This window comes from Pezoporus flaviventris, unplaced genomic scaffold (genome assembly GCF_033815535.1).
Source record: "Pezoporus flaviventris isolate CSIRO_AGI_PZ_B2104156 unplaced genomic scaffold, CSIRO_AGI_Pfla_v1 ptg000043l, whole genome shotgun sequence".
Taxonomy (NCBI): domain Eukaryota; kingdom Metazoa; phylum Chordata; class Aves; order Psittaciformes; family Psittacidae; genus Pezoporus; species Pezoporus flaviventris.
The window spans coordinates 150969-165907 of record NW_026892591.1 but is presented as its reverse complement, the minus strand read 5'-3'; the positions used below and the strand labels follow the sequence as shown (position 1 = coordinate 165907).

General features: G+C 60.6%; 3 protein-coding genes across 3 annotated transcripts; all 3 read left to right on the top strand.

Annotated features, from left to right (window-relative positions):
* Positions 1–4375: 4375 nt before the first annotated feature.
* MADCAM1 (mucosal vascular addressin cell adhesion molecule 1) lies at positions 4376–6773 on the top strand. Its single transcript, XM_061466630.1, has 5 exons — positions 4376–4555; positions 4927–5196; positions 5284–5598; positions 5828–6352; positions 6476–6773. The coding sequence occupies exons 1-5, from the start codon at positions 4504–4506 to the stop codon at positions 6598–6600; spliced, it is 1287 nt and encodes a 428-aa protein (XP_061322614.1). The 5' UTR covers positions 4376–4503; the 3' UTR covers positions 6601–6773.
* Positions 6774–7241: 468 nt separating this feature from the next.
* On the top strand, positions 7242–8488 carry TPGS1 (tubulin polyglutamylase complex subunit 1). The gene is made up of 2 exons (XM_061466694.1): positions 7242–7510; positions 7606–8488. The coding sequence occupies exons 1-2, from the start codon at positions 7242–7244 to the stop codon at positions 8138–8140; spliced, it is 804 nt and encodes a 267-aa protein (XP_061322678.1). The 3' UTR covers positions 8141–8488.
* Positions 8489–9503: 1015 nt separating this feature from the next.
* CDC34 (cell division cycle 34, ubiqiutin conjugating enzyme) lies at positions 9504–14203 on the top strand. Its single transcript, XM_061466695.1, has 5 exons — positions 9504–9843; positions 12045–12131; positions 12578–12675; positions 12925–13059; positions 13795–14203. Exons 1-5 carry the CDS (start codon positions 9667–9669, stop codon positions 14003–14005), a joined length of 708 nt encoding a protein of 235 aa, XP_061322679.1. The 5' UTR covers positions 9504–9666; the 3' UTR covers positions 14006–14203.
* Positions 14204–14939: the final 736 nt, after the last annotated feature.

The following is a 14939-nucleotide window of genomic DNA, read 5'->3' as shown; positions in this document are numbered from 1 at the left end:
GTGTTTGGTTGGTTGACAAATGGAATTGGAACCTCTGCTTCGGAAGAACAGCAGGTCCTGGAGTTGGAGCAGCCCTGTCTTGGAGCAGGAGCTGTGTGAGAGCTGTTGTCTGGCTGGGATCCCTCCGTGGGGCTGGGACAGGTCTCCCAGGGGAAGAAGGCCAGGAGGGAGGGAGCATTGGCTCCATGTCCTGGCTCTTTGCAGACGGGTGACAATGACTGTGCCGGGCCTCTGCAGCAGTGGGTTTCATGGAAGACCCAATGGAATGACCATGGAGAACCAGGTCCTGCTGGTACAAGCCTGGGAGAGCACTGCCTGTCCCCTGCTCCAGGGTACATCTGGGATCCCACCTCTCCTGCACGCTTGGTGGTGCTGGCGTTGGGTAGATCAAGAGCTGCATTTCCATGTAGATGGAATTGAATCCCTGTCAGATAGGAACAGCTTGGAGCCGCTGCCTGCACTGGGCTGGGCTCATGCTCCACTCCGTTTCCTGATTTTCTGGACCAGTTCTTCATTGGAAGTGGACAGTGAAGTGGAGGAATCATCAGCTGCTTTTGCATTAACCCTGCCCGGGCCCTGCAGTCGGAGCCAGGCCCTGGGAGCAGGGGGCAGCAGAGCAGGGACGGAGAGGGGAGGCAGCAGAAAGCCTCAGTGACCTGCAGTGATTCGGGTTTCCCCAAGCTCCTGGTGGTGATGTCCGTGCTGCGTGCGCACAGCGAGCTGCTTTCCTGAAGGAAATGAGTCCCTGACCCATTCAACTCCACGTTCCCTTCTCGGAGCAGAGCTTCCCCAAGCACATCCGCTGTTGATTCCCACTCTTCTCAAATGAAGTTGGTTTTTTCCCCTCACACCCAAATGAAGTTGAACCAAGGAACCGTTACCTCCTCGTGCACTCCGAGGCACCGGGAGCTCCAGGGGTAGGATGGAACCATAGGATATAATGGAAAATTATGGCAAGAACATAATTTATATGATCTAAAGTATAGAGAGATATATTTTTAAAAGTCCTTTCTTGTGTAGTTTATTGAAACAAATCCTGTTCCCTCCCAGCACCGCTGCTGCCTCCGGCCTCTCCTCCCCTCCAGCCAACAGGACCAGCCGGGTGAGCTTCCCTGCTCCATCCCCATCCATCCCACTGCCACATCCGACTTCCCAGCGATGCCAACATCCCCCAGCTCCTGCACAGTGGATCTGGGGAGCTTTGGTCACTTCATCACCTCGAGCTCGGGGCCTGGAGATGCCGCAGGTCGCTGATGCAGTGGGGGCTGCATGGAAGGTCCCACCGTGGTGGAGCAGGTACATAAGGGCGCTGTGAGCACCATCAGGGTGGTTTGGACCTTGGCTCTGATGGCACAGGGGACATGAGAGGGCCCCAAGCCCGGTGCCTGCAGAGCCAGGGCTCCCTGTGGCCCTTGTTCTTGGCGCTGGGAGCAGGCAGGGATCCCTTCCCATGGATTTGGAGTTCCTTTCCCCTGGTTCCACACGGACCCAGCCACTGTTCTGCCTTCAAGGGACACGGGAGGCCTCAGGCCAAGAGGTGATGGAGCTGAGATTCCAGGACCTGAATGACGAATGTCTCATTCCGAAGGGCCGGGAATTCTGCAGCGTCCCACTGGAAAGCTGGGAAGATCCAGGGAGCATTCAGCTAGTTTTGCCAAGTTTTTTGTTACTTTCTATGGAAAAAAAAAAACCAAACCCAAACCCAACTTTTTTAAAAGAGCCTTTTCTTCCCCCCCTCCCCCCCCTCCTTTCCATGTGCTGGGAAGTGCCTGAGCCTGGCTGCTCCACAGCAGCATTCCCAGGAGCTGTCTGCAGCGACTTCATGTTGAGGTCGGGGCCAACACCACCCCGAAAGTAAGGCAAGGATTGGCTTCATTTGCCCTTCAGTGAGTCCGAACTGATCTTAGTGCACTAACCCCCCCCCCTTCAAACCTTTGCTTTCTCTTTTACCATTGATTTAGCAAACCAGTCCCTTCTCCCTTCCCCAGTTTGGGTTCTTTTCTCTGTACTGGAATGGCTGCTGCCACCTTTAGCACCTTGAAAGAGCGTTGGGCATGGGGGGAGCCCGTGCTCCGAGCTGCCCCTTGCGAGCGTTTCTGGGTCTCTCTTGTGAAGCTAACAGGGAGCTGTGTTTCTTTCTGTTCAGGTTGGGTTTAGAGCTGGCTAATCTCTCCCTCCTCCAGTGGATTATTTATTAAACTGCTGCTTTCCTGTTGTGTTGAAGCTCTTCTGTCCTCGTCCTTCTCCCTCGGGTCCCAAGATGCCTTCAGAGTTGGTGCTTCAGGCCTCCTCCATCTGCCTCTTATGGGTACAGAGTGAGTTCTTTCCACCTATTCCTTCAAACAGAGCTAAAAGGACCTTGGAGCCAATTCACATTCCCCCTTGATCCTACCATAGCTTTCCAGGCTTCCACTGGAGCATTACAAGAGCCCAAGTTAGGTCCCTGGCTCCCACCTCCCCGGGGCTGGATTTGTGCCTCTTCATTTCAAGTCAGGCTTCATTTAGATCTTATCTTAGCCACTTAAACACTTCTTGTGGTGGTTGAGGGTGGTACTGAGTGAGCAATACAATCACAAGTGTCAACACATCCACATCTACTCTTGGATGGGAGCTGTGTCTGACAGCCCATATCCCGTAAGGAGCTGGAAACACAAACGCCATCCCACAAGATAGAGCCTTTTGTCTTGATTTCCTCCGGATTTGAGCTCATTATTGTATTTATTTCATCTTGACTTGAGAAAGATTCCTCAGCTTAATCCCACTTCACATCACTGGAGGGAAAAGAGAAGGGATTGCAGCAGCAGATGGGGATGCTGCAGAGCCTGGCTTTGGGACCAGCCTTCCCAGGGGAAGATTCCCGAGTTTTGCACCATGTGGAAAAAACTTCACCTCCTTCCAGATGGCTCCAGCCCTGTCATTTCTGGTGTGGGGGCATTAGCAGTGCTGGTGATGACAGCCCAGGGCTCCACCCCAGCCTGAGGGGCTTGGCTGGGGCATCCTGTGCTTGTCCCATCTCTCCCCGTTGAGCTGTTCTCCTTCCTGAGGAGCGCCTCTGGAGCGAGCTCTGCCCCGCTCCTGCCCTCAGGAGGAAGCACCATCGGCTTCCAGGAAAAACCTTCCCCTTTCTGCTTCTTGAAAGCCAGCATCCCCTTTGCTCTGACCTCAAAGGTTTCCTGTTGGGTGGAAAAGCATCCCGGTGCCTGAGGATGCTCTTTCCACCCTGGCGCTGCAGCCTGATGGTCCCTCTGTGCTGGGATCAGCTCCAGGCACACACATCCTCAAGTGCTCTGCAAGCCCCGAGCCACAGGAAGGGCATCAGGAGGTACTGGGCTCTCTGGTGGTTATTGATGTCCTGGGGACTGGTCCAGGAAAGCTTCAAGGCTGCTCCGACTGGGATGCTGCAGGGCCATAGCGGGCGGTACCCAGAGGCTTGGGGTGCTCCTGCAGCAGCGAGCGTGGTCCTTGAGGGTGGTGGTTCCCCTCTTTAAGCTTTTCCTTTGGGAAGGAACTCGGTGCTTGGTGCTTGTCCCATCGCCCACCGGTGGCAACGGGAGCAGAGGAGGAGGTGACACGGGGACAGGAGCAGCCTTGGGGACGCTGGGAAGCGGCTCTGGTAACACAGGGTGGCAGGACCAAACCCCCCCCCCAGAGCCATCAATCACCGGCTTCAGCTGAGCGTGCAGATCCGATGGCAGCTGCTTACAGAGCACTTCCCTTGCTCCCAGGCTTCCCAAAAGGATGCACGACGCACCCAGTGCCCGGATCTGCCTCTCCAGAGTTCCCGCATGGGAAAGGGACGGGTCCTCCTGTGCCCAATTCCCACCTTCTGCGCCAGGAGGCGCAGGGCTGGGAATGTCAATGTCTTCTCCTTCAGCACCTTCCCGGCAGGATGGGATGGGGCAGAACCAGGTCCATCTCTTCTCATTTGCTGGGTAGGAGCGAGGAGAGGATGAGGCAGGGCCTTGGGGCTACATAACATGGGGTGATCAACATCATCATGTGGGGGCATGTTCTCCATCTATCCCATAAAACCACCCTGCAAACACCCTGGCCTGGCAGCACACGCTGCTTGCAGCCCCCGAGCCTGGGGCTGGTCACCTCCTTTCCAAACCCCACATCTTTGGGCTCATTGGGTTTATCCCTCAGGCTGCCCCATCCCAAGGCCGTGGTTCCCATGGGGGTCCCAGTGGGATGTGCTCTGGGACAGCCCCACTTGGTGATGCTGAACACGGGCCCTGGGCCCCGCTCATAGAGCGATGTCCCCCCTGCCGCAGCCCTTGTGTTGAGCAAGAGCTGGACTTGGAAGGAAATCACATCCCTCCCTCTGGAAATACCCCTTGGGCTGGAAAGCTGTGGAGGTCCCCGGGGCGGGGGAGGCGGTTCCTAAGGCTTAAGAAGGGCTGAGGACGGAGCTGGCAGCCAGAAGGAGACAGCCCCGACCAGGAGCATTCACTCACTGGAAGGAGGGAAGGAAGGAAGGAAAAGCAGCCCTTGCTGCGGGTGATGGAGCCGGCTCCGCTCCTCCTCCTCCTCAGCTTGCTGTGGGGCTGCAGAGGTGAGTGCTGGGGGACCAGGAGCATCCTGATCCCTTAACCCCCCCCTTCCCTGCAGCTCTCTGCTCTGCCACATGGTCCCGTGATGGGGTCTCCCCATCACTGAGGTGCCAGAGCAGCAGCAGAGCTGGTGAGGGATGAGAGCTCAGGGAAAGGAGTGTTTGGGATAGGTAAATCCCGATGGTGAAGGCAGGGGGATCAAGGACGGCAGCGCTTTCACCTCAGCACTGATCCCTATAGCGATGGGGACAAAGCTTATGCTGCACCTGAGTGTGACCATCCACATCTCAGCAAGCCAAGGAACCAGGATCCCGCTGGCCTTGTCACATCATCCCCATCCCTAATCCAGTGTTTTCCCTCTTCCCTGGCCCAGGACAAGCCATGGGCAGGCTGGTGGTGACACCACAGGAGCCGGTGGTGCTGTACGGGGGCTCGGTGCGGCTGAACTGCTCCCTGCATGCCTGCGCCGAGGGCACGGTGCAGTGGAAGGGGCTGGACACCAACCTGGGGAGCGTCACCTCCTTTTCCACTCACAGCATCCTGCACGTCAGCAGCGCCGTGGTTGCCATGGGGGGCACCAAGATCTGCCAGGGGGTTTGCCACGGGCAGTACTACCAGCGCACCGTCAACCTGAGGGTCTATGGTGAGCGTTCCCCGGCACATCCATCACCCACATCCCGGAGCCTGCGGTGCCACAGGTCATGACTTGACCCTGGAATTCCATTCCCAGCACTGCCGGAGGGGCTGCAGCTGGAGGCCGCCCCCCGAGCCCCGGTGCCGGGGCAGCCGCTCAGCCTGCGCTGCTCAGCCCATGGCGTGTACCCGCACAAGGGGCTGCTCCTCACCTGGTACCGAGGGTACCAGGCGCTGCCGGCGGCAGATCTCGATGTCACCGAGACCGAGGAGGAGCTGTTTGACATCGTGGCCACGCTGGCGGTGGATGGGAAGGAGGTGGAGGAAGGGACGGAGTTCAGGTGCGAGGTGATGCTGAGAGTCGGGCAGGAGACCTTCAGCAGGGTGGCATCGGTGATGGTGAGCGCCGGGGGTAAGTGATGGGGACCTGGGTCCAGGGGCTGCCCCGTCACTCCCATCACCCTGTGCTGCTTGGCTGGAACAGGAGCAGTCCCTGTTCCTGCCCCGCTCCGCAGATATCACATTCTCTCCCAGCCCAGGGCTGTATCTATGGGGTGGAGGAGGATGGAGCTGGTGGGTGGTGGGGATGATGTGTCCCAGCTCGGAGCTGCAGCGAGGCCCGTGTCCCGCTCTGTTCACAGCCACGCTGGTGGCCACGGGGACCCCCTGGCCAGCACCAGCTCTGACACGGAGCCCCAGCGCAGCCGCGGCCACCACAGCGCTGCCCGCAGAGCCGAGCAGCGGTCCCACCGCATCGCAGGAGCCCGATGCTGCCACCGAGCATCCTCCTCCCGGAGCCACCACCACAGGCAGGGAGCATCCGGTCACCCCAGTCCCGCTGCCCGGCCCCGGCACCACCGAGGTGCAGCGGCTGGATCCAGCCACGGGCACGGTGCCCGCCTGCAGCCTGCGGCTCTGGTCCCTGCCTCCCAACGGGACGAGGGGCAGGGAGCTGCGCATCGAGTGCCGGGCTCGGTGTCCCGGTAACGCCACCGTGCGCTGGCTGCGGACCCCGGTGGCTCTCTCGCAGTACCGGCAGGAGGCGGAGGGCAGCAGCTCCATACTGCGGCTGGACCGCGCAGAGCCCCGGCACCAGGGCCACTACCAGTGCGTCCTGCTCGGACACCGCTCCCATGCGGCCAGTCTGCACCTCGCGGTGCTGGACGGTACGTGGTGCTCTGCAGGCACCTCCTGCGCGCCCCATCGAGCGCGTCTGGGCTGCAGCGCCTTGTGTTAAGTGCCGCGTTCGGGTCTGTTGGCACCTAGAGCCCCTTTTGGTGTCTTCACAGACGCGTCCAGCACGGCCCCTGCCGTCGCTGCGGGGACAACGGTGTCGCTGTTGGGACTGATCGTAGCCGGTGCTGGGGCTCATCGCCTGTGGAAGCGATTCCACTCTCAGTACGAGCTGCCTTAGGAGCAGGAGCCCTGCAGGCACCCGCAGCCGGACCCATCCCTGCTGTCACCCGGCTGCGCCGCTCGCAGCGGTGGCCGCGGAGCTGGTGGGATGCGGGATGCTGTTGCCGGGACCCTCCGAGCTGCTCCCGAAGGCTCCATCCCTGACCGCCGCTGCCGGGAAGCTCCGCTCGGGGGAGCTCGGCCCGAGTCCTGCGGGAGAGGAGACCCCCGACGGCACCACGGAAGGAGAGGAAGGATGGAGACGTCCGCAGTGATGGAGGACGGGGATGCTCCGGGGCTGCATCACTCTGGGGGTGGGTTCAGCTCCTGGGGGCACACACGAGAGTGGGAGGAGGGCGACAGAGATCGCCTATCGCGACAGGAGGGTCAGGAGCAGTCCCGCTGGGGGGTGCTGTAATAAAGGGTTGTGTGCACCCGGAACCGGCGTCCGCAGCGCGCCCGGTTGCTAAGGGCGGGAGGAGCCATGGCTGCCGGGGGAGCGGTTTCTTTGCCCACACCCAAGATGGCGCCCAGCCGCCTCGCCCAATGGCGCCTCGCTCGTCTGCTTTCCCAGCCCTCCGATTGGCTGCCAGTAAGCAAGATGGCGGTGCAGGACGTTCCCTCTCGGGGCGGAACCGGCCTTCGCTGCCCGCAGCCAAGATGGCGGCGTACGAGAAGCGGCGGCCGGGCACGGCCCCGAGCGGCGGACAGGCTGCGGGCAGCGAGGCGGAGTTCCTGCTGCGGGCCGGGGTCACCGCCATGGTGCGGGAGGCGCTGCTGAAGGTGCTGGAGGCGCGGCCGGAGGAGCCCGTCTCCTTCCTGGCCGACTACTTCGAGCGCCTGGTGCTGGCCAGCCCCGAGCCCGCGGGGCCGGCGCAGCGCTTGGCGCAGGCGCTGTGGTACGTCAGCCTGGCTCACCACTCCCATAGGTGAGGCGGGCGCGCGGGGCACGCTGGGAGTTGTAGTTCGGGGGGGGGGGCGGAGGCGTGAGGCCCTTGTCTTTGTGTGTGTTATGTCGCGACAGGACGGCCTTCGACAGCAACACCGGCGCGGCCTACGAGGTGCTGGGAGGCGGCGGGCGACGGCGGGCGGCGGCGGGCGTGGACGGGCGGCTTTACAGCGAGCTGCTGCGGAGCATCTGCCAGCACGGGGAGGCACCGGCAGAGGCGGCCGCGGCGCTGCTGCGGCGGGTGCGGTGTCGCGACCACGAGGCCGTCCCCTTCGATGTGTTCCGCTATGGGGTCCTCACCTGCTTCGTGCTCCTGGAGTTCGCTTCCAAGGCGGACGCGCTCTTCGCTGTCCTGGACGGTGGTTCCGGGGCTGCCGATGCCCGGCTGTGCCAAGCGGTGCTGCGGGCGCTGGAGGAGGCGCTGGGTTCCGAGCACTTCACGCAGCCCAGGCGGTACCTAGAGGCTGGTTCCCGGTTGGGACCGGACGGGCTGGCCCTGGCCATGGACCGGGCGCTGCAGGAGAGGAAGCTCAGCGGCTCCATGAGCAGGGAGGAGTTCCTGAAGAAAGCCACCGCCTTGTTCGTTGCTAAAGTGAAGCCCGTTGAGTAACAGCCGCTGAGTGCTCCGGACCCCGGTGCTGGGCTGGACAGTGAGCATGGACGGGAGGTTCCCACTTTCCATGCTCCCATCCTTGTTCTAAGTGCAATGGGCGCCTGGCCCCCTCCAGTGCCGGATGCATCCCGATCCGCTGTGCCTCTCTTGGTCGATGGCATTTCCAATCCAGCTTCATTTGTAGATCTTCTTAGGTGTTAAGTGGGGGCTCACGAGAAGCCTGTGAGCCACAGGGCACAGTAGCCAGAATTGGGGCTGCACCTTGGCACACGCCATGGGCTCGTCCTCACCCCTTTGCAGCTTCAGTGGGGACCTTTGGGGTTTGTTTCACACCCAGCAGTGAAGGCGGTGACACTTCTCGACCTCACAGACCCCTCAGAGGGTTCACGGGACACAAAGTGTGAGATCAGGCATTATTTTAGTAAGGAAAGAGGTTTAAATGCACAGCAGGGGAGGGACGAAGCTCAGCCCTGAGCTGGAGGGAGCTTAGCTGCCAGTGAGGCAATGAGAGAGCCCAGTGTTGGAGCTGGGTTGTGAAGATCAAAGCTCATTCTTGAGTGCTGTGACGGTGATGCTGCTGATGTGGGACGTGGGTCAGGCCAAGACCACCCCCTGCCCTCAGGTCACGGATTGCTTTTGATCAGAGGTGCGTGTTGAACCACGGGTTATTTATTTGAACTTGTCTGTGTTATTTATACCGTGCAATTCTTGGTTTACTCTAAGACATTAAAGCTTTCAATTGGTGGTGGTGGGGATTAAATGGCCAGTTTCTCTGCGCCGAGCACCAGGATGAGCGGGAGCAGCCTCACATCCCAGTGGAAGGCCCTGTTTCCGGGGATTGATGCTGCAACCTCAGTCACAGCCCGCCCGGCTGATGGCGTGGGAGCAAAAAGCCCTTGTAGCTACTACGGGAATACCCCCGAGGAGCTTTGGGGGTGCCCGTTGTGCCGAGCGGGTGTTTCCATCCCCACAGGCACTCGATGGAGCAGGTCCGGGTGAGGCTGCAGGTGCCAGGATGGAACACGAGGGGAGAGGGGGAACCGGCGGTGCTGGGGGTACCGGGGGGGGGGGGGGGTCCATGGGAGGGCGGGGAACGCCGGTTCTGCTGCTGCGGGGGGAGGGCCGCAAGCACCGACGGAGCCGCCGCCGCCCCGGCGGTCGGAGACCGGGACCGGCCACGCCGCCAGGGTCCTAGCCCCGCCCCTCTGCCCAGCAGCGCGCTGTGATTGGCTCACATCGCACGGGAGAGGGGCGGAGCCAACTCCCTGCCACGCCCCTTTGGTTGGCTTACTTCGCCAAAGGGGTGGAGACTGATCCATGCCACGCCCCTCTGTCCTCCAACGCGCTGTGATTGGCTAGAGGCAGCCCCGCCCCTTGCGGGAGGACTACAGCTCCCGCCGTGCCCCGCGCTCGGAGCGGCCGCGGCGCAGCCGGATCCGCCGCCGCCTCTCCGCGTCCTCGCAGCGGCCGTTGCGCCTACGGCAGCTCCCGGCTTCGCTCGCGGCCTACCCCAGCTTCTCGGCATGGCTCGGCCTCTCGTGCCCAGCTCTCAGAAGGCGCTGCTGCTGGAGCTGAAAGGGCTGCAGGAGGAGCCCGTGGAAGGGTTCCGGGTCAACCTGGTTGACGAGGGGGATCTCTACAACTGGGAGGTGGCCATCTTCGGCCCCCCAAACACCTACTATGAGGGCGGGTACTTCAAGGTGAGGGGCTCCGGGGGGGGGGGGGAACCGGGGTCTCAAGGAGGTGAAGCTTTGGTGTCGTGGTGAGGGGGTGGAACCTGTGAGGCCGAGTTGTGCGGTGGGAGATGGGGTTTAGAGGGGCAGAAGCAGAGCTGGGGTAGCGGGAGATGCTCGGGGGGGAAGCACAGGTTAGGAAGGGGTTTGGGAGGCAGAGAGACCACGGGAGAGTGGGGGCTGTGGGGTGAAAGAGACTTCGGGGGGGTGACAGGGCCCTCCTGGGCTTAAAGGGGTGATGAGGGCGCAGGCAATGGGGGTCTGTAGCTGCGCACCTTGGGGTCAGTGGGGCTTTAGGAGCTGGGGTGAAGGAGGGGGCCCCAAGTAGGCAGGGATACCCCCACTGTGAGGTGGGGTTCCCCCCGGGGGCTCTGCCCCTGAGGGCTTCCTGTCCCTTCCTTGCCTTGGTGTTGAGCTCTGGGCCATGGGGGACGGATCGGGGCATCCCCACCAAACCAAAGGGAGCAGCCAAAGGGAAAGGTGTGTGTGTGTGTCCCGAACAGGCCCGGATGGGATGGCCCAGATGTGGTGAGCAGCAGCTGGCGCTGGGTGGGGAGCGGGTGCTGTGGCTCAGTTTGGGGTTCAAAGGGGGGGGAGCAGGATGTGGATGTGCTCATCTCAGGGGTTGTGCAACCTGCGTAGCTGTTTTCTTCCTCTTTCTCATCCTCCCTCCTCCGCTACCAGCTCCTGAGGCTCCATCCTGTTGCTGGCAGGGCTGAGTCAGCCCCGGACGGGGTCAGCTCTGCCTCGGGAGCCGCCTGCTTTGTTTTTGCCTTCAGAACCAGGTTTTAGCCCTTTCCTGATGGAACGGAGCCGTTTCCCACTCCTCTTTTGGCACTCGGCCCTTTGAGCTCTCGCCCTTCCAGTGCCCCAGAGCTTCCCGACCTGGCACTCTTGGGTGGCACTGGATGGAGCTTCCTGCTTCAGAGGAGAGCAAAGGGGCTGAGTCCTCTTCCAGCCGCTGGGAACATCACCCTGTTTGTGTATAGCAACTCAGGGGGGTCTTTCCAAGCCCCTATGGGGTTGCTTTACCTCAGGCTGGTTTTGTTCTGCTCCCTCTAACACAAAAAAGGGGGGGATGATGCTATGGAGTTCAGTGGTGCTGTGGGTGCTCTGCCCCGAGCTCCACACGCAAACACACAACACATCCAGTGCTGTGGTTCTCCTCCCTTGCACCCCTTGGCCTGTGCCACGGAGCAGGGACAGAGCTGCCATCAGGGCCTTTTTGGGCTCTGGATGTGATCAGCTTGTGCCAGGGCTGGAAGCGGGATCCAGGATGGACTCCTCGGTCAGGGCAGCGAGGAGGAGGAGGGTGGATTCTCTGTCCTCTACACTGATCTTTTCATGGCTGTTGGCTGGCACCCAGCTTTGGCAGCATCGCCTATTGTTGAGGCCATGATTCCAGAAGCATCCAAAGCCTCTTTTGCAGTTCCTATCCCAAACAGGTAACGAACAATCCCGGGTCACCATCACTCGCTGCTGCGCAGAGCAGGGCTGCTTTCAACTGTTGCTTCCCCGCTCCAATGTGTGGATCCTCCTATACACAAGGAGATGCTCAAGGAGTTCTTTGGTGCTCCCTGTTTGCCCCTGGCTCCTGAATCTCAACGTTGCCTTCCAAAAGCACCCGAAAGAGCCCCCTGTGGCTTGTGCAGGACATGGGGAGCGGTTGCTCCTGGTCCATGGGGGCTGTTGCTCTGTGTCTCTGGACCACCTCAGGTTGTCTCTGTGGGTGCTGGAGCCGTGCTCTGCAGCATGATCCTCATGTGCTGTTATTTTTAGCACCTGAGTTACGTGCTGTGCCCGGTCTGCACTCGGCCTCTCTCTTCTTTCAGGCTATTTTTAGAGCCTCGGGGTGCTGGCAGAGTGCTGAGCACCTGATGCTTCCTTCCCTGGGAGCTCCATAGTGGGGGAAACAGCGCAGGGAAGCTGTGGCTGCCCCATCCCTGGCAGTGTTCAAGGCCAGGTTGGACACAGGGGCTTGGAGCAAGCTGCTCCAGTGGAAGGGGTTGGGACTGGAGGAGCTTTAAGGTCCCTTCTCAACCAACCCATTCCCTGACAGCAGGATGGGGATCCCTCATCCTGCAGGAGCACAGCAGGACTTGGCAAAGGTTCCTTTCTCTGTGGTTTCCTTCCCTCCCTCCTCACTTCTCCTTATTGTTTCCTTGCAGGCTCGCCTCCGGTTTCCCATCGACTACCCCTATTCTCCTCCTGCCTTTAGGTTCTTAACCAAAATGTGGCACCCCAATATCTATGAGGTAGGTCCCTGGGACAGTGCAGAGCCTGTTAGATGGGTGTAAGGTGGGGGGGGGCACATGCCCATGGTATTGTGGATGACAACACCAGCCTTTGGCATTGGAACTCGGTGCCTTTGGCACTGGAAAGGCAGTTAATGAGCTGACGCCAGCCGCTCTCCTGTCCTGCTTCCAGGTCAGCCAGGCTTGAAGGCTGTGAGGACACTGAGTACGTGGCCCTGGGGCCTCACTGGGGCTGTGGGGGGCTTAGCCAAAGCCTGAGGTAGTGGGACCACCTCTTGTGCTGCCCCATCCCTGGCAGTGCTCAAGGCCAGGTTGGACACAGGGGCTTGGAGCAAGCTGCTCTAGTGGAAGGGGTCCCAATGGCAGGGGTTGGAGCTGGAGGAGCTTTAAGGTCCCTTCCAACCCAACCCAACCCATTCTCTGGTCCTGTTCCATTGTGCTTTCAGACCGGTGACGTCTGTATCTCCATCCTGCACCCACCGGTGGACGACCCACAGAGCGGGGAGCTGCCGTCGGAGCGGTGGAACCCCACACAGAACGTGAGGTAAAGGCTGAGCCTCATCCCAGGGTTGGGAATGTGGGGCCATGGGGGCTACTTCTGCTCCCAGAGCCTGCAGGAGGTGCGTTGGGGTCATTGAAAGGCACTTGGGATGTGTGATGCACTGAAGAACAGTGAGAGCTTGAGCCTGGCAGCCTGGGCTTGGCTTCTCTGGGATGCTCTGCCCTGCTCCATGGGGCTTGGAGGCTGCTGGAATGACTGCCTTGGCTCTTACCTGCTCTTATCGATGGCCAGGACCATTCTGCTGAGCGTGATCTCGCTGCTGAATGAACCCAACACGTTCTCTCCAGCCAACGTGGACGCCTCCGTGATGTACCGCAAGTGGAAGGAGAGCAAAGGGAAGGACCGGGAGTACACGGACATCATCAGGTGAGTGATGGGCTGAGCGAGGCCTGGCAGTGCTGTGGCACCAGGAAACGCTTGAGCAGGACACAGGATCCTAAGGGAACAGCCTGGAGAAGGCTCTGGGGAGAATTTAGAGCAGCTCCAGTGCCTGAAGGGGCCACAGAAAACCTGGAGAGGGGTTTGGGACAAGGGCCTGTAGGGACAGGCCAAGGGGGATGGCTTGAACCCGCCCAAGGGGAGACTGAGATGAGCTCTTAGGCAGAAGCTCTTCCCTGTGAGGGTGCTGAGGCACTGTCCCAAGGTGCCCAGAGAAGCTGTGGCTGCCCCATCCCTGGCAGTGCTCAAGGCCAGGTTGGACACAGGGGCTTGGAGGAAGCTGCTCCAGTGGAAGGGGTCCCTGCCCGTGGCAGGGGTTGGAGCTGGAGGAGCTTTAAGGTCCCTTCCAACCCAGACCATCCTTTGGTGCTACAATTCTGACCTCCCCTCTTGAGTCCCGTCTGCGTGCTGGTAGGAGGGAAGGATTCTGGCTCAGAGCGGGGCTTTTAAAGAGGAGCTTGTTAGGTTCTGTGCTCAGCTTTGCTCTCGGGCTAAGTCCTGCTCCTTTTTGGCTCCAGAGCTGAGGATCTGGGCTCAGAGCAGCCACGGTGCCAGCGTGGCTTTGGCAGCATGGGCCTGGCACACAAGGTGCTGCAGGCTGGGCAGCCTTGACATGGTGCCACACGCAGGGCTCCGTCCTTACCTCCTGCTTCTCACCTCCAGGAAGCAAGTCTTGGGCACAAAGGTGGATGCTGAGCGGGATGGTGTGAAGGTCCCCACCACGCTGGCTGAGTACTGCGTGAAGACCAAGACTCCAGCGCCTGATGAGGGCTCTGACCTCTTCTATGATGACTATTACGAGGATGATGAGATGGAGGAAGAGGCAGAGAGCTGTTACGGGGATGAGGATGACTCTGGCAATGAGGAATCTTGATGGGCCCTCTGGCATTGCAACCCTTCCTATAAACTACTGCGTTTTACCTCAACTTAGGACAAACGGGTTTGAATTTAGGCTCTGTCAGCCCTGGAATTGACTCTCTACCTCACAGGGAGACTGTTCTGCTGCGGCCAAGGAGCTCCCAGTGCTGGCTTGGTAGAAAAAGCAAGGAACAAACCCTATTTTATAAATGTGCTTGGTTAGGGGGTGGATGGGGAAGGGGGAAGCGGCTTTGGGGCCTTCCTGAAGCCACAGGACTGGTTTGGGGCGTGATGGCAAAACCTGCTGTTGCCTGCCTGCTGTTTGGGGCACATTGGGCTCTTCAGCCCCACGTAGGAGGAAGGGTTGGGGGGGGGGGGGTGCTGTGGGGCCGGTGAGTGGTGGCTTTGTGCAGCCTTTGAGGGGTTGGAGCATGGTTGGATCCCGGAGGGACCCTCCTGGTGCCAGAGTGCAGTGGGAATGACGGGAAGCTCAGGAATGGCCGGGACACGGAGCACTGCAGGGTGTGAGTGGTTTTTAACCTGCTGGGAGGGATGGGGCAGTTCTGGCTCTTTCTGCTTCTGTTTTTTTTTTGGAGACTATTTAATAAAGTATTCCTAGGGACTGGGGTCCCTTCCCTGCCTCCCCAACCCCACAGGGCTGCCTGGGGAAGCATCTCTTGCCCTTCTTAGCAGTGTTGTGCCTCTGCCCTGGGGCTGTGGGCTCTGCTGAGCCGCCCCCAACCCTGAGCACTCCATAGGGAAGGTGTTTTCCCTCCTGCACTGATGGGTGCCCAAGCCAGACTTGGGATGGGTGAGCTCCAGCCACCACCTTCCAGCCGCGGGGCACCTAAGGGCGTTCCATAGGGATGGACACCTGGAAACCTCCCCTCCTGGGGCTCTTTGAGGCTCCTTGGATGGGGTAATGATGGAAACTCGCCCCTTCCTGGAGC

What these genes read in the sequence shown, in the direction of transcription:
- MADCAM1 (XM_061466630.1), top strand. Translation starts at nt 4,504, where the DNA reads ATGGAGCCGGCTCCGCTCCTCCTCCTCCTCAGCTTGCTGTGGGGCTGC. An exon ending in GGTGATGGTGAGCGCCGGGG is followed by an intron (nt 5,599 to 5,827) that starts GTAAGTGATGGG and finishes CTCTGTTCACAG; the next exon opens with CCACGCTGGTGGCCACGGGG. An exon ending in GCACCTCGCGGTGCTGGACG is followed by an intron (nt 6,353 to 6,475) that starts GTACGTGGTGCT and finishes GTGTCTTCACAG; the next exon opens with ACGCGTCCAGCACGGCCCCT.
- TPGS1 (XM_061466694.1), top strand. Translation starts at nt 7,242, where the DNA reads ATGGCGGCGTACGAGAAGCGGCGGCCGGGCACGGCCCCGAGCGGCGGA. An exon ending in CTGGCTCACCACTCCCATAG is followed by an intron (nt 7,511 to 7,605) that starts GTGAGGCGGGCG and finishes ATGTCGCGACAG; the next exon opens with GACGGCCTTCGACAGCAACA.
- CDC34 (XM_061466695.1), top strand. Translation starts at nt 9,667, where the DNA reads ATGGCTCGGCCTCTCGTGCCCAGCTCTCAGAAGGCGCTGCTGCTGGAG. An exon ending in ATGAGGGCGGGTACTTCAAG is followed by an intron (nt 9,844 to 12,044) that starts GTGAGGGGCTCC and finishes GTTTCCTTGCAG; the next exon opens with GCTCGCCTCCGGTTTCCCAT. An exon ending in GAGTACACGGACATCATCAG is followed by an intron (nt 13,060 to 13,794) that starts GTGAGTGATGGG and finishes TCTCACCTCCAG; the next exon opens with GAAGCAAGTCTTGGGCACAA.